At 40.2% G+C, this 27,880-nt stretch overlaps 2 protein-coding genes across 2 annotated transcripts in view; one reads left to right on the top strand and one right to left on the bottom strand.

Annotated features, from left to right (window-relative positions):
* Nucleotides 1–17,336, top strand: part of STK26 (serine/threonine kinase 26) — a 33,318-nt gene extending 15,982 nt beyond the window's left edge. The window contains exons 4-11 of the mRNA XM_007950737.2: nt 7,690–7,798; nt 7,884–8,041; nt 8,868–9,053; nt 10,146–10,294; nt 13,790–13,886; nt 16,006–16,068; nt 16,150–16,286; nt 17,312–17,336. Coding sequence (XP_007948928.2) covers nt 7,690–7,798; nt 7,884–8,041; nt 8,868–9,053; nt 10,146–10,294; nt 13,790–13,886; nt 16,006–16,068; nt 16,150–16,286; nt 17,312–17,336 — 924 coding nt within the window. The remainder of the gene's footprint in view (nt 1–7,689; nt 7,799–7,883; nt 8,042–8,867; nt 9,054–10,145; nt 10,295–13,789; nt 13,887–16,005; nt 16,069–16,149; nt 16,287–17,311) is intronic.
* A 3,755-nt stretch (nt 17,337–21,091) lies between these two features.
* FRMD7 (FERM domain containing 7) overlaps nt 21,092–27,880 on the bottom strand; it is a 30,854-nt gene continuing 24,065 nt past the window's right edge. Inside the window, exons 8-12 of the mRNA XM_042782294.1 lie at nt 27,072–27,167; nt 25,364–25,527; nt 23,773–23,841; nt 23,580–23,655; nt 21,092–22,183 (exon numbers count right to left, since the gene is read on the bottom strand). Coding sequence (XP_042638228.1) covers nt 21,092–22,183; nt 23,580–23,655; nt 23,773–23,841; nt 25,364–25,527; nt 27,072–27,167 — 1,497 coding nt within the window. The remainder of the gene's footprint in view (nt 22,184–23,579; nt 23,656–23,772; nt 23,842–25,363; nt 25,528–27,071; nt 27,168–27,880) is intronic.

The following is a 27,880-nucleotide window of genomic DNA, read 5'->3' as shown; positions in this document are numbered from 1 at the left end:
TTTTTTTTTTTTTTTGTTTGTTTGTTTGTTTGTTTTGTTTTGTTTTACTCTCTCCTCTCTAGTGAGGCAACACTACTGCTGTTTCTTTGTATGGAAGTCTTTCATACATATGAAGTCAGACCTCATTCTACTCTTTGAAAGGAAATGATCGTATTTCTGTTTGTCTTATCACAAGGTCATTTTTAAATATAATTTTGTTGTTGTTGTTGAGAATATACACAGCAAAACACACACCAATTCACCAGTTTCTGCAGGTACCATTCAGTGGCATTCATGACATTCTTTGAGTTGTGCAACCATTTTCACCCTCCTTTTCTGAGCTGTTCTTTTGCCATTAACATAACTTCACTGTCCCCTAAGGTTTATCTAATCTTTCGAGTTGCTGTCATCAATTTGATCCCATACAGATAGTTCTTAAAAGAGGATAATGCTCAAAGCAGATCTTTTTCTTTAAACCAGTTAAGGTAAACTGATGTTCAATTTTAAGAAGACTTCAGGTAATATTTTTTGTTTAAGGTTTAAAATTTATCTCAGGGCAATAGCTTCAGGGGTTCATCCAACCATCATGATTCCAGAAAGGCTGGATTCCATGAGATTTTGAAATTGTTCTGCACCCTCCCCCTCTTTTGATCAGGATTGTTCCACAGAATCTCTGATCAAAATTTTCAGTAATAGTAGCTGGGCACCATCCAGTTCTTCTGGTCTCATGTCAAAGGAGGCAGTTGTTCATGGAGGCAGTTATCCAGACATTCCATATCTTCCTCCTATTCTTGATTCTCCTCCTTCCTCTATTGCTCCAAGTGAAGAGAGACCAATTATTGTGCCTTGGATGGCCACTTGCAAGCTTTTAAGACCCTAGGCACTATGCATTGAACTTGGAAGTAGAACAGAGGCACTAAACATGTTATTAAACCAATTAACTGGGATGTCTCATGAAACCATGAACCTAAACTTCCAAACCAAGAAACTAAGTCTTTTGGGCATATACCTAAAAGTAGAATTTCTGGGTTACATGGTAGTTCTCTTTTTATTTCTTTCAAGGAACCACCACACTATTTTTTCCACAATAGTGGTACCATTCTTCATCCCCACCAGCAGAGGTAAGGGTTCCAATTTCCCTACAGTTTCATCAACATTTGTTATTATTAACAAATGAGGTCCTCAGCAGCTACTCTTTTGTGTGTGTGTGTGTGTGTGTGTCACTGTTGTAAGTATATTTATCACACACATTTTACCAATTCAACTTTTTACAACTGTACAACTTATTGACAGCATTTACTGTAATCAGCTATGCAATCCTATCCTGAATCAACACAATTATTTCCATCACCCTTAATCTCCTCTTTACTCCTCCCTCCCACCCTTGGTAACCACTAATGACATTCAAATGGCCACCAAACACATGAAAAGATGCCCAGCATCATTACTCACTGCCGTCGAGTCGATTCAACTCATAATGACTCCTCCCTGCGTTTCTGAGGCAGTATCTCTATGGAAGTAGATCGCCCAGTCTTCCTTCCGAGGAGTGGCTGGTTAGCCACCAAAAATAAAATATAAAAATAAAAAACTCACTGCCATCGAGTCGATTCCGACTCATACCGACCCCCTTTGGTTTCCAAGGTGGTAAATCTTTATGGAAGTAGATTGCCCAGTCTTCCTTCCACAGAGTGGCTAGTGGGTTTGAACCACCAACCTTCTGGTTAGCAGTTAAATACCTTACGCACTCTGCCACCAGAGCTCCTACATTGTCACCAAACCAAAAAACCAAACTCACTGCCGTCGAGTCGGATCCGACTCATAGAGACCCCTTCTTGGGTTTCCAAGGCAGTATCTCTACAGAAGTAGATTGCCCAACCTTCCTTCCAAGCAGTGGCTGGTAGGTTTGAACCGCCAGCCTTCTGGTTAGCAGTCAAATGCCTTAGGCACTACGCCACCTGACCCTCATCATTAGTCACCAGAGAGGTGCAAATCAAAAGTACAATGAGATACCATTTCACTCCCACTAGGAGGCTAAGAGTTAATAATAATAACACATGTTGGTGGAAATGCAGGGAAATTGGAGCCCTTACCTCTGCTGGTGGGGAAGCAGAATAGTACAGCTATCGTGGAAAACCAGCAAGTGGTTCCTCGAAATACTAAAAATAGAGCTACCAAATGCAACAACTACCATATAACCCAGAAATTCCACTTTCAAGGTATATGCCCAAAAGACTTGAAAGCAAAGACTTCTACACCAGTGTTCATTGCAGTACTTTTCACAACAGCCAAAAGGTGGACACAACCTAATGCACTCCTCAACAGATGAATGGATAAACCTGTGATACAAACATACAGTGGAATACTACTCAGCCAATAGGAAAAATGAAGTCTGGACACATGGTACAATATGGATGGAGCTGGAAGACATACTGAGTGAAATAAGTCAATCACAAAAGGATAAATGTTGTGTGGTCTAACTTACATAAAAAGACAAGGAAAGGCAAACGTATAGAGAACAAAGTTTATTAGTGGTTTGTCACATAGTCTTATTATACAACAGTTTGTTCATTAGCTCCACAAGAACTCTCTCAATTGCTCCATGAGCCCCTTTCAGTTTTAATTACTGCGAGCCCATTCCAAACATGCTAACGACATCTCTTCTGCTCTGTAGGCATTTGGGGAACTAGTCCACTTCATGCATCAGGATCACTGATGGCGGTGTTAAGCATTGCACACTGGCCCAACTTTAACTCAACCTATATCCTCCAATTGTAGTTTGGTCAGTTTTACGAAATCTCTGAGTGAAGCCATTGTGTGATCTTGATCCCATTCTGATGCTGCCTCATAATATACTAATTAGTATATATGTAACAAGTTTACAATGTTATTAGCACAGTAATATTGAGACTTAATTATAAACCTCATTTAACTGGACATTATAGGGAGGAAAGCACATGATGAGAGACTGTGCTATTCTTCCTCCATGCTGTCTTTTGGGGAATCTAAAAAAGGATTGGAAGGAAGCTCTGATGGTATAGTGCTTAAGGCACTTGACTGCTAACTAGATGGCTGGCAGTTCAAACCCACCAGCCACTCCTCAGAAGGAAGATCAGGCAATCTACTTCCGTAGAGATACCACCTCGGAAACCCAAGGAGGGGTCACTACAAGTTGAAACCTACTCGATGGCAGTGAGTTTGGTTGTTTTCTTTTGTTCTGTTTTTGGTAAGGTTGGATTAGACTTAGAGGAAGGCACTGCTACAAGGAATAAGAGATGACAAGAAGGATGCTGAGTAGAGTGTTAATCACTTCAAACTGATACCCAACTAATAGAATAAAGCAAGATGAAGGATTTGTAATGTATGCCAATATTACATAGTATGTACCTCAAGATTGGCTCCCATTCTTGAAAAAAAAAATTAGTTGTATATGTGGGCAGACTTTGAGCATAGTACATGTTATTTTATTGGATTTATTAAACTCTGCCTCTTTTGAAAAAGAATCGCAGTGACTTACAACAAAATACATTATGATTAGATGAATGGAATTCAACATGAGCACCAAGGAAAAAGGTGGGGAACAACATGCTAACATAAGAGAAGGCATAACGGAGCATGCTGCATTAGGGACTGGCTGGAAGTGTGAGGAAAATACACAGACCCCGAAGTGTGCGATATTTGAATGAGCATATCCTCAATTGACAGCAGCAGCAAATTACACAAGGCCAGGTCAGTGGCTGTGTACTCACCCAGGGCATGGCAAGGTCTTCAGCCATTGAAGAAAAGTTCAATTAGGCACTCCAAGTATCCGTTGGAAATGAAACACCACCTCTGTTCCATCTCTTCTACCTTCCTTCTCAGTCCAACTTTGTATTTTTTCCTTTTCTAGTCATTGCTATGAGTCGGGTTTGACTCGACAGCACATAACAACAACAACAAGTCATTGCCATCATGTCTAAGGAAACATTTTGACCACAGGTTTGTGACAGTTTTCTGGCTGATAATGAACAGAACAAACCACCGGCAACGTCATCCAGTGTCCATTCTCTTGCCACAGAGTCTCCTCTTTCATCTTCCTCCACAACCCTAAACAGACCCATTACTGTCAAGTCAATTCCAACTCACAGTGACCCGAGAAGGCAGAGTAGAATTGTCCCATGGATTTCCAAAACTATAATCTTTACAGAAGCAGACGGCCACATATTTCTCCAGCGTAGCCACTGGTGGGTTCAAACTGCTGATCTTTGAGTTACCAGCTGAGCTCTTATCCACTCTGCCACCATGGCTTCCTCCTCCAGCACCCAGTTAATTGAAATTTTACTTTTACAGAATTTTGATCTGAACCTAAATATAGCAGATAAGCTAGTGTGTCTTTAGCCTAACCTAAACAGTTACCATTAAGTCAGTGCCTGCTCCTGGTGACTCCATGCATGTCTGAGTGGAACTGTCCTCCACGGGTTTCAGTGGCTTCTTTTTCAGATGTAGATCACCAGGGCTTTCTTCCGAGATGCTTCTGGGTGGACTTGATCCTCCAACCTTTTGGTTAGTAGCTGAGCACATTAACAGTTTGCAACAGTGATTGTTTGCTTTTACTTAAGTATATATTTTTAATTCTGCATTACATAGTTGTTCTGATTACCTAGTGCTACTCTAACAGAAATATATGACAAATGGGATGGCCTTATCAAACAGGAGTTTATTCTCTTACAGTTTGGGAGGCTAGAAGTCCGAGTTCCAAATGCCAAGCTCTAGGGGCTGGGCTTCAGCTCTGCCTCTTGATCCTGGCCCACTGAAGCTAGAGGCATTTTTTCACTCAGGCAGCTACTGGCTGCTGAGGCTAACAAGCCCAAGGTCAACAAATAAAATGACAGAGTCTCGATGTTACCAAACCACACGGCAGGCCATTAATTTCAGTCCATTGTAAGTCCCAAGATCAGCAGAGCATGGCAGGCTGCTGAACAATGACATGGCTACATGCAAGGTCCAAGCATGCTATAAGCTAGAGACCATTCCCCAAGGCTACTGCTTATATACAGGAAGAAGACCACATTCCTTAAGGCAGCTACTCAGCTGCTCCTAGTAGATGCCACCATGGAGTTGATTACAGTTCTTATCATGGGGAATACTACATCCAACTGCCCAACCACTCAACCAGGCCCAGCCAAGTTGACACACAAACTGAACTACCACAGTAGTACATTGGCTTATCCAGGTCACTTTTAAAAAGTCATTCAGAATGAAAGCCAGTACCCCTTATGCAGACCTTGACCAATTTCTTTTTTTTTTTTTTTTTAATTGTGATTTGGGTGAAAATTTACAGAGCAAATTCACTTTCCATACAGCAGTTCACATGCATTTTGTCTCACAACATTGACCACAATTCACCACAGTGCAACAGCTCCCCTCCCACTTCCTCCCGACAATCACCTCTTCCTTGTGTCCATCCCTCCATGCCCTCCTGCCCCCTGAGCTGTCGTCTCCCTGTGCATAAGCAGCCCTTCTTTCTCCCATGATTGTTCTCTCCAAGGAGTGTATCTACTTGAGGTAAACGTTCAACTCATATGCCTGTCTTTTCCTTGGCTGGAAACCACAGGTGTGGGTTCAATTCCAGACCTGAAGGGCAGCTAGGGGCCATAGTCTCAGTGGATCCACCAGGCTCCATCGGACCAGCAAACCTGGTCCCCTCCTTTTTTTTTCTCCTAAATGATTTTGAGTTTTGTTCCACATGGTTCTCCCTCTCTATCCAGGGTTTCCTATATAGACCCCCCTCCAAGTGGTTGACAGTGGTAGCCGGGCACCATCTAGCTTTTCTGGTCTCATAGTCATAGGCTGCGGATCGCATGGTGTACCAGTCGCTAGGACTAATTATTTCCATTAATCTTTGGTTTTCTTCATTCTTCTTTGCTCTGGACGAGGAGAGACCCATCATTGCATCTAGATGGCTGCTTGCAAACTTTTAAGATCCCAGTCACTACTCACCAAAGTAGGAGGTGGAACAAAGTTTTGTGTAGTATGTTATGCAAATTGAGCTTCATGTCCCCTGCGACTATGGTCCCGAGCCCACAGGTTCAAGCCCTCACTCCCTCTGGGTAGCTGGCTATGACCAGGAAGTGACTACAAACTTGCCCCTTGTCAGCTCTACTATACACCTGGGAATTCAGATCATACACATACACTTGTAGGACCATTGTCTGCCAACCCTGTACATGACTGACTAATTTCTTAAGTTGTTGCTGTTAGTTGTCATTGAGCAGAGTAGATCTGTGCTCATAGGCTGTGATCCTTTGGAAGCAGATCACCAGGCCTGTCTTCTGAGGTACCACTGGGTGGGATCAAACCACCAACCTTTCAGCTAGTAGTCGAGCAGGTAACCATGTGTGTATCTCCTCTGCAGTGATACTGAGTACCAATCTTAAGTCGCATGACGTTTGTCCTTCAGTGGTTTGATAGCACTTCAGGATTTCATTGCTAGTCATCGTTAAAATAATACACCACTTGTACCTTGTAAAATGACTTTAATCACGACTGTTTAAATAGGAACATTTGGGGGGTGGAAGTTGGTAAATTTGAAAGTAAATAGATAATGTTACCTAGGAAAGGGACCTATTGAACTACGGAAGTCTCTAGAGTATACGATATATACAGACCACAGTTAATATGAAATGGTGAGGCCGAAGTATGGGTTCTATTTTAAGCTGTTAAATTTCAACATGAAAGTGTCCTTTATGTAGCATAAATATGGCATTCATGTAAGATGAAATACACAAGGTGCCAAAGATCTGTGAATCCCTCCCAGTGTGCAGCAGAGCGGGCAGTGTTTGATTGTCACCACCTCTTCCCTCTTCCCAGCAAACAGAACTCTGCCTCGACTCTGACTCTAGATTCCCACCCTTTCCTGTAATAATATTGTACAGTCCAGTGTTTGTGCTTTATGAGGTACCAGAATTTTAAAGTAACCACTTATTTTAAAGAGAGATTTTCAGATATTCCATTACAAATTCTCCTGAAACCTAATCATTGCTTTCCTTGTATTCCAGTTGGAACTATGTTGGCTTTGGTACAGGGATGGGGAAAGAAAGGGAAATGTGTTACATTTATTTGAAAAACCTTAGCCCTCCACGATTTGATCTATTTTTTTTTAGACAATGAAAGTCTGAATAGTGTGATTCTTATATTACTGGCTAAACTTTACATTTGAGCCTCAGGAAGGCTCCATGCTTCACAATGTATTGAAAACATAAATGCTGAGAATGGTGCTACAGCTGACTCAAAATGTTAGGGACTATATGATCTGAAAATCAGCTTACTGTAAATATTTAATAACTTTTTAACAGCAAATGCCAAAATTGAAGTCATTGGTTTTCTTTTTTCCTAGCTAGGGAGAAAAAAAAAGATAGCTTGCTCTGTCATTATTTAAGCATATTTGTTAAATCTTTCATGTACATATTTAGGAACCTCAGAATTCGGAGCTAGTGGATAGATAAAAGTGCTTGTGTTATCTTTCAAGATTACATTTAATCATTTTAAAACCTATTCAGCCCTTGGCTTAACTCTTTCACTCTCTTCCCCCACCTTGTAGAAGTTTTTCCTCATTTTTTAATAAACGGAACTGCTTCATCTATTTAAATGATTCTGTTATTCAAAGATAATATCAATTTTGAATTTTCTTTTTCCAAACTGTCACATACTTATATGTGTGTTTTTCCCCTCAAGCTGCGAGCTGGTCCATTTGATGAGTTCCAGATTGCTACCATGCTAAAGGAAATTTTGAAAGGTCTGGACTATCTGCATTCAGAAAAGAAAATTCATCGGGACATAAAAGGTATACAAAAGGCTTATATGAAGCTGAGAAAAATAGTGCATTCTGAGGAAGTTGAGTTTTACCTTCCCTTCTTTTTGCCTCCTAGCTGCCAATGTCTTGCTCTCAGAACAAGGAGATGTTAAACTTGCTGACTTTGGAGTTGCTGGCCAGCTGACGGATACACAAATTAAAAGAAATACCTTTGTAGGAACACCATTTTGGATGGCTCCTGAAGTTATTCAACAGTCAGCTTATGACTCAAAAGTAAGGATTCACCAGAACAATCTGTTTTGTTTATAATAATAAATTCTAATTTGTGTCCCATCCTATTTAATAAACTGCGTTGATGTTCATTTCTACTCAAGTGTTTAAGCTGAAGTATGTCAGATTTTGCTGCTTAAATTTCTTGGATGCTGGTAACATTTGAGCTCTTTTCCCTTCAATGGTTTTCCATCCCATTTGGAATAAAAGCCAGGTCTCCTTACTGTAACATACATGGCTGCCCACAATTGAGCCTTTGGCTACCTCTCCAGCCTCACCTTTGACCAATCTTGCCTTAACTCTATGCTCCAGCCACAGTGGCTTTGCTGCTGTTCCTCAAACACAGCAAGTATACTCTGGCTTCATGACCTTTGCGCTTGCCCCTTCCTCTGTTTTTAATGATCTTCCTCCCTGTCAGGTGTCCCCTTAAATATTACCTACAGGGACCATCCTGTAGAAATTTGCAGCCTCATAGCCCCATTGTTGATGATTTTCTTCCCTGCTTTATTGTGTTCTTCACAGAACTTAGCACCCATCTGGCACTGTTATTATTTATTTACCTGTCTCCTCTATTAGAATGTAAGCCCCTTGAGGGCAGGGATTTTTTTCCTGTCTTATTCATGGCTTGAGTCTCTACTGCCTAGAATGACAGTAAAGAATTCCATAAATGTCTTTATTTTTCAATAAATGAATTTTATGATTAAATATTTATTAAGAGTACTTTTCTCAAGACACATTAATACTGTCTGATCATTCAGTTCCACAGGCTATAATGTGGGCCATGTGTTGGGAGTTTTGAGGTAATGTTTCTTTTTTTCTCTTACCTTAGGCTGACATCTGGTCATTGGGAATTACTGCTATTGAACTAGCTAAGGGAGAGCCACCTAACTCCGACATGCATCCAATGAGAGTTCTGTTTCTTATTCCAAAAAACAATCCTCCAACTCTTATTGGAGACTTTACTAAGTCCTTTAAGGAATTTATTGATGCTTGCTTGAATAAAGATCCTTCATTTGTGAGTATATATTGCTATTACTACTATCTTTTTGTTGTTATTGAATCTGCATACAGCAAAGGTGGCTTTTCTTACAGTGGGGAGTATGTACAGTGTGTGTTAAAATTGTCTAAAATTCATCCAGGAACTTGATTCTTTCCTCTAATTGCCAATTCCATTCAGTTCTTAACCAGACCTATAGTTTTTTTCCTACTTCCTCTGCATCATTTTCTTGATCCCCACTTTCCTCTTAATTTTATTGATTATTTCCTATTTCAAGCAAAAAGAAGTTTGAGAAGTAAAGTTCATCTTGTTATTGTTGTTGTTAGGTGCCAACGAGTCGGCTTCAACTCAAACCCTATGTACAACAGAACAAAACACTGCCCAGTCACGCACCATCCTGACAAACCTTGCAATACTTGAGCACATTGTTGTAGTCACTGTGTCAGTCCATGTTGTTGAAGGTCCTCTCCTTTTTCACTGACCCACTACTTTACCAAGCATGATATCCTAAAGTTCATCTAAGATGATTTCAATTTTTAAAGCATATGTATAACTCTTCACAGAGCTTTTTATTCAACTGTGTTTTCATTTCTTTTTTATGAAAAGTTAACACTTAACTACTTTTATTTAATGTTTAGAAATCCCAGCATTAAGTTGTATGATTTTTCTGAAGTCTAGTGGGCTCCACTCATTTATTAGACAAATTTGACTACAGTTGTTTCACTTTTTTTCCTCAAAAAACTTGCCTTATGGCTTCTAGAGACTAGAAATACACAAGCACTGTCTAAGCTTGATGTAAGTATTTTTCATGATAATGAACATGCTTTTATTAATAAAATGCTAGGTGTGGCTATCCCCCACAGTACTGGTATTTTTGTATTGATGCTTGATGGAAAAGCATTGTGTAGATAATAACAAAGATACAGCCTTGTTAGTTTCATCAATTTTTCAATTTACAATAATCAAAAATACAATTAGCTGTTATTCTGCAGCAGTTTAGTTGTCCTCATGACTATACCTTTCAGCTTAATACTTCAAATGACTTCTTACCACCTCTTGCAATCATCAAGAGCCTAGAAACATCCCTGTATCCTTTTTTTTTTCTCTTAGCGTCCTACGGCTAAAGAACTTCTGAAACACAAATTCATTGTAAAAAATTCAAAGAAGACTTCTTACTTGACTGAACTAATAGATCGATTTAAGAGGTGGAAGGCAGAAGGACACAGTGATGATGAATCAGATTCCGAGGGCTCGGATTCGTATGTACAGATTATTTCGTTTTTATGTAGGCAGCTCACTTTAATATTGCATCCATTTAGCTACTGTCCAGTATGCCTGCTCTAGCATAAAGTATAAACCATATTCTAAGGTGTTGCCTCAGCAACAGTGAAAATCTTTTTAAATCAGAGTTTGGAGAGTACAATGATTTTGGAAACTTGTTTTTCTTGCAAGTTAATAGCTCTAGTTTTCAATGGTCTCGGTGTAACCCCTAGTGGATACATGAATATATTACAGAATTTTGGAACACAGTTAGATTAGAGAAATTATATTATTTTTTGCTCAAAGTAATAATGGTCAACATCTAATCATAATTTGGGGGCATCATGTACAGTTTCTATGGAGAACTAATCTCCAGGCCTTTTTCAGTCTTGGCCACATGCCAAACCATCATCAGGTTGGTACATTTATATATGGTTTTTACTCCCTAAAAGTTAATGTTTTGCCACTCCCTGGAAGGAAGGTTGGGCAATCTACTTCCGTAGTGACACCACCTTGGAAACCCAAGGAGGGGTCGCTATGAGTTGGGTCCAACTCGACAGTACGTAACAACAACAACAATGTTTTGTAACTCTCAGTCCATAACTTAATTTAGACTAGGAAAGTCTGTAGGCTATTCCAGCATTTATGTCTCCTCTAGCTGAATTGCCAGAAAGGCAACACCAAATTTCTTTAGACAATACTCTCAGATTCCTGCATCTATAAGAAATTGTCATATTCAAAATATTTGAAAGCAGGAACAGAAACAGCCTGTCCACCAATGTTCACTGCAGCACTATTCACAATAGCCAAAAGGTGGACACACCTAAAATGTCTATCCACAGATGAACAGATAAACACAACGTGGTCTACACATACAATAGAATATTCCTCAGCCATAGAAAGAAATGAAGTCCTGATGCCACAACAGAGATGAACCTTGAGCACATCATTCTGAGTGAAATGTTTATGGGACGAATACTGTAAGATCTCAGTTATATGAGATAGGCAAATATATAGCTCTGGTAGCATAGTGCCTAAGACACGACCGCTAATAGAAGGCTGGTGGTTCAAATCCACCAGCCACTCCTCGGAAGGAAGATTGGGCAATGTACTTCCATAGAGATACCTCCTCAGAAACCGAGGGAGAGGTCGCTGTGAGTCGGAGGTGACTCGACGGCATATAACAACAACAACATAGAAACCAAAGCTTATTAGTGATTAGCAGGGGTGAGAAGGAGGGGGAAAGAGGGAGCTACTGTTATTTTGGAGTAGGATTCAATAAGGGAGAGATCAGCATAAAATGATCAAAGCCGAGGAGGACACAGGGAGGAGCACAAGAGGCAACAAAAGTAAATACTGTATTACACACTGTTCTGGTTCCCTAGCGCCGCTCCGACAGGAATATACCACAAATGGGATGGCCTTAACAAACAGGAGTGTATTCTTTTACAATTTGGAGGCTTTAAGTCCAAGTTCAAAGTGCCAGGCTCTAGGGGCTGGGTGAAAGCCCCTCAACCTTGGGGTCCAGCTCTGCCTCCTGCTCCCAGCCCACTGGAGCTAGAGGCATTTCTTCACCCAGACAGCTGCAGGCTGCTGAGGCTGAGAAGCTTCAAGGTTGACCAGTAAAAAGGCACAGTCCCGATGTTACCAGAACACATGGCAGGCCATTAACTTAAGTCCATTGTATGTCCCAAGGTCGGCAGAGCATAGCAGGCTGCTGAGCCACGACACGGCTACATGCAGGGTCCAAGTGTGCCATAGGCTAGAGACCATTCCCAAGGCTTCTCCTTATATACAGGAAGCAGACCACATCCCAAAGGCAGCTACTCAGCTGCTTGTGGTAGATCCCACCATGGACTTGATTGCCAATCTCGTCATGTGGAATCACTACCACCAGCTGCCTAGCCACTCAACCAGGCCCAGCCAAGTTGACACACAAACATAACCACCACACACACACACGGTCCTGCAATAACAGTAAGAACGAGTTGAACAGGGCTGGGAAGGCAAATGGGACTATACCCACGAATATATATAGGTTTTCAGAGGATGTTTCTACATATATATTTAATTGTGCTGCAAATACATCCATGAATATAGTGGAACATATAGGGGGCAGCATTATGGAAACTTCTTAGTCATAACCAAACACCTTGAGGGAATGAGATGCAGGGCATGGAGACTCAGGACCATGGTCTTGGAGACACTAAAGTCAATTGGCATAACATAGTCCAAAAAGACATCCTACTTTGGTGAGTAGCGACTGGGGTCTTAAAAGCTGGTAAGTAACTATGTAAGGTGCAACTATTGGTCTCTCCCTGTCTGGAGCAAAGAAGAGTGAAGAAAATCAAAATACATGGAAACAATTAGTCCAAAGGAGTAATGGACCATGTGAACCCCAGCCTCCGTGACTCTGAGACAAGAACTAGATGGTGCCCGGCTCCAACTGCTGACTGCTCTGAAAGAGATCATAATATGAGGTCCTGATTAGAGTGGGTGAAAAATGTGGAACCAAACTCAAAAGCATGAAAAGACCACACTTACTGGTCTGATGGAGACTGGTGGAACCCCCAAGACTATGACCCTTAGACACCCTTCAACCTCGGAACTGAACTCAACCCCCATAACTCAACTTTCAGCCAAACGATTGACAGGCCTATAAGGTGAACAGTAATACCAGGAAGGTATGCACACATCTAAAGAATCAACCATACGAGATCAGAAGGGTAGCATTTGCCCAGGGCTAAAGCTCAGAAGGCAGGAAGAGGTAGGAAAGAAGAATGAATGGAAACAGGGAACACAGGGAGGAGGTGGAAAGAGCGCTGTTACCTTGTGCGGATTGCAATGAATGTCACAAAACAAAATGTGTATAAATTGTTGAATGGAAAACCAATTTGCTCTGTAAACTTTCACCCAAATCACAATTTTTTTAAAAAGTTGCAATAGGATAGTTATAATGGTTGCAAAACTTGAAGAACATAATCAATGCCATTGAATTTATACGTGTAAAAAGTTGTTGAATTGGCAAACGTTTTGGTACTATATATTTGTACAATGTTTTAAAAAGGAAATTGCCTAGATTTTGAAGGAGATAAAAAAAATACCAGGACTTTTTTTAAACTCCCTTCTAGTGATGGTTGGCCTTTATTGCCCATGAGAGTTACCTATGGAGCTGTAAGAAAAGATCACAAGCCACACCACTGGAGATTCGGATTCAGTCGGTGGGGAGAGGGAGGAAACAGGGGAGCAGCCATCTATATTTTAAGAGGTCACCACGGTGATTCTGACATCCACTTATTGTTGAGGACCACTGCTACTCCTCACTAAAACTAACATCCACCTGAAACTGAGATCTGGTGCTTTTATTATACTGTACTTAAAAAAAAAAAAAAATCAGGACAATGATCTCTTCAGCTTCTGGCTGCAGTGATTCAGTGTTTCATCAAGATGAATTATTTAGCAACTTATCAAGGTATCTTTGGCAATTTCTTTAGGGAATCCACCAGCAGGGAAAATAATACCACTCATCCTGAATGGAGCTTCACCACGGTACGGAAGAAGCCTGACCCAAAGAAACTACAGAATGGGGCGGTATGTAAATGGGGATGAGCATTGCCTCCTGAGACACTTTTTCAAACCATGGTGTGAGATTACAATGGCCAAAAGTTGTTAGGATTTAACACCCCTAAATGCCAGTCTGCCTCATGGTGGTACATACTATGCTTCAGTTGTGTTTCATTTTGAGCTAATTAAGAAAAAGTAATAAACCCAAAACCAAACTCACTCCCACTGAGTCGATTCTGAGTCATAGTGACCCCCATTGTAAATTTTTATGGAAGCAGATTGCCTCATCTTTCTTCCACAGAGTGGCTGGTGGGTTCAAACCACCAACCTTTTGCTTAGCAGCCAAATGCCTTAACCAGAACTCCTAAGAAAAGGTAACAAAAGTCCTTTTAAGTGGCCATTGGTAACATTTTCAGTCCAGTTTATGTTGCTGTTAGGTGCCATAAAGCTGGCTCCAACTCATAGTTGAGTACGATAGAACTACACACCGCCTGGTCCTGCCCCAGCCTCACAGTCCTCGCTGTGCTTGAGGCCATCGCCGCAGCCGCTGTGGCAGTCCATCTCGTTGAGGGTCTTCCCCTTTCTCAGTGACCCTCCACTTTACCAAGCATGATAGCCTTCTCCAGGGAATGGTCCCTTCTGATAACATGGCCAAAGTAGGTAAGATGAAGTCTGGCCATTCTGGCTTCCAAGGAACACTCCAGCTGCACTCCTTCCAGGACAGATCTGTTCCTTCTTCTGGCAATCCATGGTATTTTCAGTATTCTTCGCCAGCACCACAATTCAAAGGCATCAACTCTTTTTCAGTCTTGCGTATTCATTGTCCAGCTTTCACACGCATATGAGGTGACTGGAAAAACCATGGCTTGAGTTAGGTGCACCTATGTCTTCAGAGTGCCATCTTTGCACCTTGGCAGTTTAAAGAGGTCTTTTGCTCAGTGCAATATGACATCTGATTTCTTGACTGCTGCTTCCATGGGTGTTGATTGTGGATCCAAGTAAAAATAAATCCCGGACTTCTATATTTTCTCCATTTGTATTGGTCCAGTTGTTAGGATCTTTGTTTTATGTTGAGGAGCAATCCATACTGAAGTCTTTCATCTTCATCAGTCAGTGCTTCATGTGATCTTCACTTTCAGCAAGCAAAGTTGCATTGTCTGCGTATCACAGGTTGTTAATGAGTCTTGCTCCAATCCTGATGCCACGTTCATCTTCATATACCCCAGCTGCTAGGATTATTTGCTCAGCATACAGATTGAATAAGTATGGTGAAAGCATACAACTCTGATGCTACTTTTCCTGATTTTAAACCATCGAGTATCACCTTGTTCTGTTTGGATGGCTGTCTCTTGTTCTATGTACAGGTTCCTCCTGAGCACAATTAAGTGTTCTGGAATTCCCATTCTTTGCAGTGTGATCCATAATTTGTTAAGATCGACACAGTCAAATTCCTTTGCATAGTCAATAAAATACAGGTAAACATCTTTCTGGTGTTCTTTGCTTTCAGCCAAGATCCATCTGACATCAGCAATGATATCCCTTGTTCCACATCCTCTTCTGAAACCAGCTTGGTGGGCATTTTACATAGAGATACATAAACCCTGTGCATTTATGGATATCTGTTTGTAATCATAAGGCATTAATGGTTCAGTGGTAGAATTCTCTCCTTCCATGAGGAAGGCTGTGGTTTGGTTCGTGGGCCATGCATGAAGTGAAGGCTTGAGTGTTGCTGTGATGCTGACCAGATTTCATTGGAGCTTCCAGACTAAGATGGACTAGGAAGACAGGCCTGCCCATCTACTGCCCCAAAGCAGCCAATGAATACTTTATGGGCCACAGCCATCCATTTCCTAACCAATCGTGGGGTTGGTGCAGGACCCAACAGCGTTTTGTTCAGTTCTGCATAGAATCACCATGACTCAATGACAGCTAACAACAACCACAGCAATGCTGCAATCCTAGAACTAAAAGGCTTTCTGGATTCTGGATGGGAATTAGTGATGGGAAGAAGCCTTGGAACTTGTGTTATACCAAGTCATTTGGGGAACAAAGGGAATTAAATTAGTGCACATTTGGTATAAAATAAGAAAAACGTGAATGACTTATTTTCTTTTTCTCATGTATGATCTATATTATTTATTCAAAGGAGCAAGATTTTGTGCAAACCCTGAGTTGTTTGTCTATGATAATCACACCCGCATTTGCCGAGGTAAGTGCAGGCTCCTTAGCTCTGGACATCTGTATTAAGTAGTAGAATGTTTTCAGTGTTATAATCCTTCATCTCTCTCAGCTTAAACAGCAGGATGAGAATAATGCTAGCAGGAACCAGGCAATTGAAGAGCTGGAGAGAAGCATTGCTGTGGCTGAAGCTGCCTGCCCTGGCATCACAGATAAAATGGTGAAGAAATTAATTGAAAAATTTCAAAAGTAAGCTTAAAATGTCATTTTCAAAATTTCCTTGATATTTTCTGTCGGATGTTAATTTATGATGTAATGTTATTACCTTGATTCAATCATTTATTTAACAAAGTCACTTTTTAATAGTAGTATGCTTGAAAACTTGTTTGTTGACCGTCTTAAGTATTAGTGTTGGACACTGTTATTGTCAGGCATTACAAGGTAGTTTTCCACTGAATGAAAAGGCCTGTTTTGTCTGTTGGGAGTACAGACAAAAGGAGATGGAGCATATTCTTACTGGAGCCCTTGTAAGCAGCATCTAGGAATGCTTGGTTTTTGCCACCACCCTCATCATTTGTAGAAACACCACTAGTCACAGAGCTTCCGGTGCTGAAATTCCTGGGTTTTCCCATGTGAAAAGTGAAGGAAACGATTTTAGCTAGAGGAACCCGTTAGAGACTATAGAAGGCCTTTATGTTTGAATTTAGTTTCTATATTGTCTCGTGGAACTAGTAGATAGTTTAACTTTGTTTCCATTCGAGAAAATTTGTTTAATTTTTGAAATTATTTTTAAAAGAAGACTTTCATACGCATACACACACATACATACAACTCCTTAGCTCAAGCCAAGTATTATAAAGTAATACTAATTTTAGCCTTAACCCATTATATCTTTTCTCAGTTGATTTTTGCATTTTTTTGTGTTTGTGATGCCACTGAGATCAAGTTGAAACAAACTATTTGGCCTGTAAAAGCACGCACTCTTGCCCATCCTTCTATTTGATAAACCTACTTGTGCTCATAAATTAAAGCCCTTCTTAAGACCCTTTACAGTTTAATGAACAACTCCTCTTGTCCTTTCCAGTTGCAGACAAATCATTTGGAAGTTGCCAAATAAGACTCAAGAGCATTTTTTAAAAACTTGTTTATATTTTAACATCTACATGAGAGTTGATAGAATTAATCTTATTGAATCAGTTCCTTCTTTGTAGAGTTCATACAAAGATGGATACTATTACATTTATTTAAAGTTTTTTTTCTTATTAATTTTCTAGATGTTCAGCAGATGAATCCCCCTAAGAAATATATTCTTGGCTTGTGTTTCGCACGGGCCCAGAGAAACCCACCAAAGCTACTTCAAGCTTCACAATGCTTAATTCATGAGCTCCGTGTGCCTTTTGGATCTTTGCAACATATCGATGATTGAAGATTTGGAAGAACCTATTCAACTATTTTGTGATGGTGTTTATCATTTTATACTTTGAAGAGATTATTTTGTAAGGACTAACTTTTAATACTGTAGTCTCAACTGTATTCTAGTAAATGTTGAGATCCAGTTTTGCTTTTAGGGGTCATATTACTGAAGTTGCTAGGATGAATACCTTTCATGTTTTGCTCTTTAGTTAACTGTACACTCATGAAACATCGAGGTCTTTCAAAGTCATCCTAAATTCAACTTTTGTAAATCACCAAGCATCAAAAAGCTTTTTCTTTTTTTTATGCAATCGTATTCTGAAAATGACTATTGGTGGGGAAATGGAAGTCATATCTTCTTAAAACAGAAGGTTTTAATAAGCCCTCTGAAATGAAAGCTGGGAAAGTATTGATTCTTCTGCCAAGTTGGTCCGATGTTCCAGGCAGCTCAATGATTATCACATTCTAGAGCCCTGTGTTTGAGGCATTTGCAGGCAACGTGTAGCAAGAGAGGTACCTCTTGGTGTGTAGTATCTATGTTCCATTTTAGAAGAGGCAATCAACTCCTATTTAACATGGTTGAAAATTTAAAGCAATACCATTTAGCCCAGGATGGGTGTTTGGTTATACTGGACAAATTAGTCTGGTTTCATTTTTTAAAATATCCAACTAAAATTGCTCATTATATGCTTAGATTTGGGGAGTTTAAAAAAGCTGATATGAATATAACTTCTACCAGCATATTTTTGGTCATGGTAGTAAATTGTTCTATGAACTATTTATATATTTTTATTCTTCATAATTAACAATGCATAAGCATCATTTGTTCATTTTTAAAGGGTATTTAAGTGAGCATTTTCTAGTTCATGAAAGCCATAGTCATTATGGGATGATTTCTGTCTATTCAAAGGTAAGTTAGACTTGTACAGTGAATTTTCAGTTATATTTATGGTACTATTAAGTGGGTAATATCTTTTTTCTTTTAGACCCAGTATATATAATTATGCCTAAGTTTTGAACCGGAGCTATATTTTCAGTAGTTGTAGAATTATTGGTATTAATTAGTTTTAATAGTTAATGTTTTAATGTTTGGCTCTGCACAATTTAGTTTTTGCACAAAAGTCATTGTTTTTTATACCTGAGTCATTGCCAAATATTAGACTGAAGATGTTCTTAAAGTAAAGAATACAGTTTTTCATCAAAGTGGAATTACATCCTCTTTCTTTAAAATAATACAAACCCTTGAGAAAGCTGCCATGGTGTCATATGCCAATAAAATTATTTTCATCGGTGCCTATACTGTAACAATCATTTTTAACACATTGTATTTTGAAGTAAAAGTTCTGTAAAATTTTCACCTGCTATGTAACTGAAACTCAGTTACAATTCATGATCTGTAGAGGTCTGAAAATAATTTTGCAACCATATCATGGATTAAATGAATATTTTTGTAAAAGTAAAAGCAACAAATTTATAAATCAGTTATTTGAAACTTTAGGGCACAACTGCATCACAGGGACAAATTGTATGGCTTATTGTCCATTAGTTACTAGTCCTGTAAACCGTTTGTAGGTGAAGCATATTCCAGTGTTTGGAGGGGGATGAAAAATAAATATTTAAATCTCATGGTTTGCAATGTTTGTTTTCTTGGGGGGGGTGTGGTATTTTAATTATTTCAACTTATTTTCCCAACTTGCCCTTAAATTTATTGTTGGAACACTGAAAACTAGAAGACAGTGTTCACATTATAGGAAGCATTGTTTATAACTAAAGTAAACATCTACTTCACTTCTGAGCCTCCTAACTGGGCAAAATTAGTAATAGAGTCCCATTTTCTTAAAAAAATGTCCTGAATTGAACAATAAATTATATGGTCATCCTAACTATAGCTTTAAATTATACTTTTTTTTTTTTTAAGAAGATATTATATACAGATTTGGGCCCTATTCTTCTCCCTGGAACATAAAACTTAGCAAAGATTTCCAGATATTGAGATAAGAAATAGCATATAGAATAGAGGAATTCAAGTTATTCCTGAAGGAACGGGTGAAGATGAATGCAATGTGATACTAGGTATGAGGCCAGAAGCAAAAATGAAAGTACTGAAATGCAAGAAAGGAATGAAGTTGATCAAAGAGGATTTCCTGATGTAAGGACTAGGAGAACAAGGAACCGATTTCTTCCATCTTTTCATCATTAGGTTATATTTATAAAAAATAGCTTGCCTGTTTACTTGCATCACTTCTTTGAAGTTAGTACTTCACATCTTTTAACTATACTGTACTGAAAATTTAAATCAATAAACAAAATAACAACATTTTCAAATAGAATGCTTGAACTTCTTGGAGCAATTGTAGAGAAATTTTGAATGGCTCAAGAATAGAATTTTGTTTTATTAACTCAGCCTGGTTTCAGCACTATCGTTTTTATTTTCAGCCACTCTCAATTCTGCCACATTTCCACCACTGACCATATATTTTCACTTGTCTCCCTCCTTTTCCTTGTTTTGTAACTGTCCCGGAATTCCCTTAGTCATAAGCCAGAACCAATTATTTCTGAAATTGATTGAAACCAAAGGAAGAGCATCCTCATCACTTATCTTTTTAAATAAACGGGTTTTTCCATCACTTTTTATTAAAATAACATTCATCTCATTTCCTTACTTACATACATGCAACAAGATCTGGCAAAATATATGTATATATCCAGCAGGACAGATTAGATAAACAAACCAGCCTGTTACCTTTTATCTTGCACTAAATATAATAGGTAATTAGGAATAGAGAAGTTATAAGTCAAACATCATAATATCTTATCTTCATCAGGCATAGAACTGGCTTTAGAGGTTGATTTAATTTATTAATTTCCTAAGTCTAGAATTCTGTCAAGTCTTAAATTCTCAACCTGCACTCTGTTGAGAAGATTTATACCACCACCTTGTTCCTGAGGTTATAGGAGGGCCATGCTCCCCCTACATATATGTTATAAAAATTGAAGTCCTTAAAATATGACAAGACCACTTTTCATGAGCCACACAGATAATGAGGACCAAAACCTTTTGTCGAGAGTATTGTCTCAAGAACAGAATGATCGACACCATCAATAGCCACTGAATGACTAAATGATAGAACGCAAATCCATGCATACACCCATTTTGTCACCATTCCTCAATGTTGAAGAGCCTAAACTTCATTTATAATGGCTGTGTGAGGAAATGTGTCATGGAGATGACAGGTACCCACCTCACCGTGCCATGATGCTGGTGGGGAGACAGCGTGGTAGAGGCCTTTCAGAAAAAAGAGACGAGGAAGCACTAGCAGTGGCAGCTTCTGAGGAATGGTGCTACAGCTGGTTCTTTGACAAGCTGCTGTTGTTATGTGCCGTCAAGACGGACCCGACGCACAGTGACCCCTCCTTGGGTTTCCGAGGCACTATCACTATGGAAGTAGATTGCCCAACCTTCCTTCCGAGGAGTGCTTTGATAAGCTAGGTGTCCAAAATGAGAAGGTTCCTTTAATGAATGCCATTGAGTAGTAACTAAGAAAATGGCTTATGCAAAGAGGTTTCTGTCTCTCTCTCTTTTTTTAAACCTATGGTGGTCATGTGGAACTGGCCCAGAAATGTTCATAGCATTCACAGTTTTAAGCTAAATAGTAATTACACGATTTTAGCAAAGTCCTGTCTTCAGCAGCTGCTGGGTTGAAAGAAGCATCTTCATCTTCCTCATCTAGCTGTAGACTACCAGAAGACAAGCGGATCCTGGCCACGGGTGACTTTATTCCTTTGCCGTACAAAGAATAGTAGTCTGGGTTAAGCATCTCTGATTCAGAATCACTGGATTCACTGGCCACATATTTTTCTGCTGCACTCTGACCCACCAGAACTGTGGGAAACTCCTGCTGTGCAAACATACACGTGAACAGGTCAGCTTTACGACTCAGAGCAGGGCAAGGCCCTAAAGGTCTAAATTCTGACCCAAAAGGAAAACGGATCGTTTTCATGTCTGATTGGCTCTGGGATCGCTTAGGGGTTTGCTCATGAAGGTTATGTGCAAATGCATCTTCCAACGTTGGTGGTTCCTCTTCCAGATCTACATTTATGTTGCTCCTACCACTAGTCCTGGCCATAGCTTCTTGGAGTTCTTGAAAGTCTTGCTGAAAGCTCTTCATTCTGATATTCCTTGGACTTCTTTTAGCTGGTTTTGTTACAGAGGTCTCTAGACAGCTGTCTGGCCTTTCCCTTTCCTTTGCCATGATTGGAGATCGTCTGGGCACCTGGGGTGGCCTGTCCACATAAAAAAAGACTTGGGGGGGCATAATATCAACCTGCTGGCTAGTGCAGGGAATGTAGGGCACATCTGTGTAAGTGAGCTGCCTTGCTGGACTCACTGTGCTCGTGAGGCCAGAAGATGTACTCATGTGATTGTTACGAAACTTACAGCTTGTTTGGAAAGAGCTTAGAGGACTCTTCTCCTCAAAGAAGTCAGGATCAGGATCAGGATCAGGGTCAGGGTTAAAAACAGGGTCTGTATACATAAAATGGAAAGAGGAGCTGCTTCGGGACTGAGGCAACAATGTGGGATCTGCCTCTGGTTTGGAACGCTCCAGCTCGGCTGCAAACGTCACGTCCGTTGCAGAGTTCCTCCTCCTACTGTCTAGCACAGGTTCAGATGCGTGCACGCCATTCACATTTCGGTAACACCCACTGCCATATGCTAGTCTCAAATCTTCCACCTTGAGAGAAAGGGCACATTGGTGAAAGAAGGAAAAGGCATTTGGTTGGGGCCCGTATCCCAAACCCACTGCCATCAAGTAGATTCCAACTCATAGCAACCCTATAGGACAGAGTAGAACTGCCCCATAGGGTTTCCAAGACTAAATCTTTAAGGAAGCAGACTGCCTCATCTTTCTTGCACAGAGCAGCTGGTGGGTTCAAACCACCGACATTTTGGTTAGCAGCCCAATGCTTTAACCACAGCGCCACCAGAACTCCTTTTGATTGGGGAGGGGGCTCCTAAATTAGCTTTGAATTGGATTTTGACAAGAGAGTTTTTCATAGAGTCATTTCAATCCATATTCTATTTCAGGGCTGTTATGTGTGTGTGTATACATATATACACCTATAACAATAACTTCTACCATATCCAAATTCATGTATTAGAAAGCACACATGACACTATTCCTTCTCAATGCCATCCCATTCCTAAACTCAGAGTTCTATATGTACTTCAAACAGTATAGTTCAGTAGTTATAACAATGAAGCTAGTCAGGACACCTGGATTCTATTTCTGCTCTGCCTTTGACTTGCTGTGTGGCTTCAGGCAAGTTTCCTAACTTCTCTGGTCTAGCTCCTCACTTTTTGGAAAATGGTGTTGAGGAAGGCTGTGAATGGCAGGAGGGGTAGCATATAATAGATGATCCCTTCCAGCACTGTACCTCTATCATGTCTTTTAAAAACAAAACAAAACAAAAAACATCCTTTGACTTCAACAGACATGAGAAATTACAGGATCGATCGATCTATCTATCTATCTATCTATCTATCTATCTATCTATCATCTATATCTATCTATCATCTATTTATCTATCTCTCTCTCTCTCTCTCTCTCTCTATATATATATATATATATATTTTAGGGAGAGGTAAAGAAAACATTTAACATTTTTTACACTATAAAACTCAAATGAAGACATTATCTCACAGTTCCAAGGGAACAGTACTTTGTTTTAAGTTGAATCTTAAAATTACACAGCAAGAAATATTTTAAAATCTTAACCAAAGATGTTCTATCTTATATTGCATAGTCAAAAAGAAGAGGTGGTACTTTGAAAAATACAGTGCCATAGAAATTCATTTGGATCTGCATTTTGTTAGCAATGCAGGTTGCAGTTTGAAGATGTGCTAGATTCTTCCAGTGTATAAAGTTCACAGCAGTGGTGGTTTACTAAATGTTCTTCTATTGGCTGGAAAGACTGAGCTAACAGACCCCCAGAAGGCTCACCCATCTACTTGAACAGAGGAACCTTTTTTACACACTGGGAGATTCTGACAGAATCAATTCTTAGCAGCATCTGGAATGTGGATGCATTACATTTACCTGAAAGAGGAGGAATTTAAACAAGTCTTACTTGTTTTGACACATCCGAGAGGAGGTCTGGTGACGACCTGCACTGTCGTTCATGGTACTGAGATGGGTAATGTTTCCTGAAATCCCCAAACAGAATAGCCATTGAAATGGTCTTCATTTGAATACCAGGATACATACCAATATCTAATTTAACATCAAATCAGTATGAGAGAGAGAACGAGAAAAGCATGCACCTTTCGAATGGCAAGCTCTTCAATCTCCCTTTTTTCCCATATTCCAAAAGTTGTCTTTGGGTTCTTCCACTATGATAAGGAGATAAAAGTTAGATTAATGCTAGGTATAAGCAAACAGGCCACTAACACTTGAAAACTTTGTTCACTGTTGAAACCAAAAGAGTTGGAATGAATGACATATGTCATAAATCTTTGATCATCACATTAATGATAAAAACCTGTAAAACCAGTTGCCATGGGGACAATTCCAACTCATGGTGACCCAACGTACCAGAGTAGAACTATGCTCCTAGCGTTTCGGTGGCTGGTTTTCCAGAAGTAGATCACCAGAGGTGCCTGTGGGGGATTTGAACCTCCAAACTTTAGGTTAGCAATGAACACATTAACTGCACCACCCAGGGCTCCACATTAAGGCTGATGCCCATTTAGCAAAGATCAGATACAGCGCAATTTCAACTACCCAGAACCCAGAATTTTTTAAAAGCTTCTCAACAGGGCTCTATAGCAGTTTAGAAGTCTGGGCTTGAAAACTACTACTTTTCTTTGAAGACTTTTCCTCTACATCTAAATCAGAGCCAGCTGACTCTTACTTCACACACTACTTCTACTGTGGTTCTGCACAGAAGAAACGGCAGCTGACTCAACAGTAGAAGAGAGTGGCTCCAGTCAGGCATTCGCTAGCAGAGGAAGTCAGCTGACCGCTGGGATAGGCAAAAGAAGAAACAAGAAAGAAATCACAAGAATCATAAAACCCAAAAAGTCTGGGCCATTTATCACTGAGGTCCAGGGTCTGCTCTGCCTTCTCAACCCTGCCCTGAGGTCATCCCTGCGCTACAGCTGCCTGCAAAGGATAAGAAGGGACGTCTGTAATAACTCAGGTCATTAAGAAAAGAGCAAAATATGCTCCATATCATGTTTCAGAAGGCAGGGATTTGTAGAATCCACTTTGGAAAGATTCCATAAAAAATACAGAAGTTTGTAAAATCTCAGCTCTTAATGGGGCAGGCTTCCATGATGTGCAAAAATCCCTTATGGGGAAGCATTGAATTAGAATGTTTAAATTTCAGCTAAGTTTTGAAAGTTTCTTTCAAAGTCTTCCTAGGCCTGTGTGTTTAAATGAAAACAACATCTTAACTCCTGGCCACTCCTCCAGGGTGTCACCTGGGGTGCGGCACTGTGGCCAGTGCCCGCAGCTCAATCTTTTCAATCCCTTATCCCCTAAGGCGCTTTCTCTCACTAGCCTGACCACCTCCACAGGATGTTGCTAAGTTTTCAGTTAGTTCCTTGGCTTGCATAGAAGTTGCCTATAAGGAAAACAGTAAGTTCACTGAATACAGTTTCTCAAGCTGCATATGCCCCCTCATTCTTTTACAGATTCTGATCCAACCCCCTGGGTGGAGTACCCCTCTCCCTGCCTCCCAGTTGGGAAACATTGACTTAATATGTCACACATGGAGTGACTAATAAAGCGGATCATCTTTCAGGTGACTGAAATGGATTCTTTATTTCTTCGAGAATTTGAGCTCTTCTTATTGCTTTCCATGTTATTGAATCTGAGTGTGTAATTTGCCTCGATGCAATATTTAATTACCTGTAGCGGAAACTGGACCCTTTGCTGCAGAGTAAAGTTTTGGGCTTTGATTTGGGCTCTTCAGAAAGCCTGAAGAAAGCATGGTACTCCACACAAGTCTTCCAGAAAGCCTTGCAGGCATCTCGGCTGGCCATGGTGAACTCTAAGGTGTCCTTGCACAACACCTGTATAAACCAATTTCCATTAAACAAAACAGCCTTCAAGAATATCAAAGACCTTCAAATCCCAAAGCCGTCCAAACTATTGGTCCAGGGGCCTCTGCAGCTGGGCTTCCCATTTTTCACTTGGCTCCCTGTAGGCTTCACATCTACTGCAACCAAAATGATTGGCAACTTCTGAGGAACAGACAGGGCCACTGTCCTCAGACAGAGCCTTCTCTGAGAAGTAAATCTTGCTTTGCACATTCGCCGCACCTCAAACCCTTTCTCACCCTTTCTTCTCTGCCAGGAACATTTTTATGAAGTTGTAAATTAGGTTAAAATGAACATCAAAGGGCATACTTTGAAAGTGACAAGAAGTTATAAATGACCAACAGGAAAGGGGGTTGGATTTCCTTACAGATGGTAGGGTTTATAGAATGATTACATGTATGTGAGCCTTTTTTTTAAATGTACCAGCTAGACACATTTCCTTCTCTTTATGCTGCTTTGTTCTATGACGGTCTGTATTGCTCATTTAGCATATTCTAGGAGAACTGGGCCCTCCAGATCTAAAGCTCAAGTTTCCCCCATCACCTGACTCACTGTATAGCCTCATTTGTCCAAAGCTACATGGCATGCTTGCGGCCCTGTTTTCAGCAGCCCTGCCAACCCATTCTGTTAGCCCACCTTCTTTAATTCTTTTTGGAATACCTGCCAGCAGCCCCAGTCCTCTCTGTGAGCTTCCCATTGGATATGATCTAAACTGCTCAAATGGATAGTTCTATAAAAGGCTCAGATCTGAAAAATGATGCCTCAAATTACTGGATCTTCTGTAAGTCAGAAATTAGTTGATCTCCAGTTTTTATTTCCTGTATGATTATAAAGGAGCTCTAGCGGTGAAGTGGGTAAGGCATTTGGCTGCTAACCAGAAGGTCAGCAGTTCATATACACCAGCTGCTCCGTGAAAGGAAGATGGTCATGAAAGAACATCCTTTTTTGTGCCTTTGTCTCACCCTGTACAATGCATCTTGACCAGCAATTGCTTATTTTGCTTCTGTGTATACTCCCCCCAACACACTTACCATTTGATTTTGGTACAGAGTAAGTGTTCAATAATTTTTGCTTAAGGAAAGAGGGTGAACATATTTTAGAAAAACAGAGCAGATATTATCAAATCAATATGCCCACAGTCCTAGATCCTGTCTCTCCCATTTGACAGGGTCACTGTCCTCAGATTCAAATTCATCCCATTTGAATCGTCAAATCCCTGAAAAAATTGTTTCCAAATAGATTTTACTTACACCTCAGCCACCCCATATTCCAATTGCTTTATTAAATCTGAACTGCCAATTGGCTTTCTTAACTGTTTTGCCTTTAGTAAAAAGATGACTATAGCTTTAGTTTATTTATGTAGAAGTAAAAGAGGGAGCATATCACCCCCTAAGGCCCAGCCAGCTTTCACCACTTACATTCAAACCGTTTGTAGACACTACTAAGAAATCTCCAAGTGCATAGAATTCACTAAAAAAAAAAAAAAAAAAAAAAAAAATCACTAAAAAGCTACTTACCAAGATGTTGGCATGAAGCTTGATAAGAAAATGCTTTCTTTTAAAGCTCAACTTGCGGATTTTAGCCCAGTTAAAAGTATTGATCTTTGTATTTCCCTACAACAAAACATGAAGCAGATTTCAAGATGAGGGTCAGCACAAGCTGGTTTGATAAGACAGTGCAAACCTCACAGAAAATGCACTACATGAATAGGACCATCCTTGACCTATCTCATGAGCAGATTAGTCCTAGCACACGAGGTAGAAGCTATGGCCAAAGACCACGGTGGTGGCTTGAGTGTTGCTATGATGCTGGAAGCCATGCCATTGTTATTTCAAATACCAGTAGGGTCAACCAATCATACCCAAGTTTCAATGGCTCTTCCAGACTAAGACAGACTAGGAAGGAGGCTTGGCAATCTAATTCCAAAAACTAGCCAATGAAAAAGTTACAGATCACAGCAGAACATTGTCTGACTCACTTGCTCTGGACACATCTTCAGGAAGGATCGATGGCTGGAGGAACCATTGTGTTTGGTGAAGGAGAGGGCCAGGAAGGGTAAAGGAGACCCTCTGTGAGATGAACTGGCACAATAACCACAATGACGGGCTTGAACGTGCTGGTGATTGTGATAATGAAACAGAACACAGCAATGTTTTGTTTTGTTCTGTATAAGGTCCCCAGGAGTCAGAGTCAACTCGATGACAACTATCTATCTATGGCCAAATAAGGCATTCCAGGTAGGACACAGGCTGCTCTGATATGCAAGCAAGAAGGGTATTCTTGGGGAAGGTTTCTAGCCAGGGCAGGGACCATAGTAGGAAAAGAT

The sequence above is a fragment of the Orycteropus afer genome, unplaced genomic scaffold, assembly GCF_000298275.1.
Source record: "Orycteropus afer afer isolate SDZICR_OR568_19922 unplaced genomic scaffold, OryAfe1.0 scaffold00287, whole genome shotgun sequence".
Lineage (NCBI taxonomy): Eukaryota > Metazoa > Chordata > Mammalia > Tubulidentata > Orycteropodidae > Orycteropus > Orycteropus afer.
Note: the sequence above shows the minus strand (reverse complement) of the source record. Positions and strands in the feature narration are given on the sequence as shown.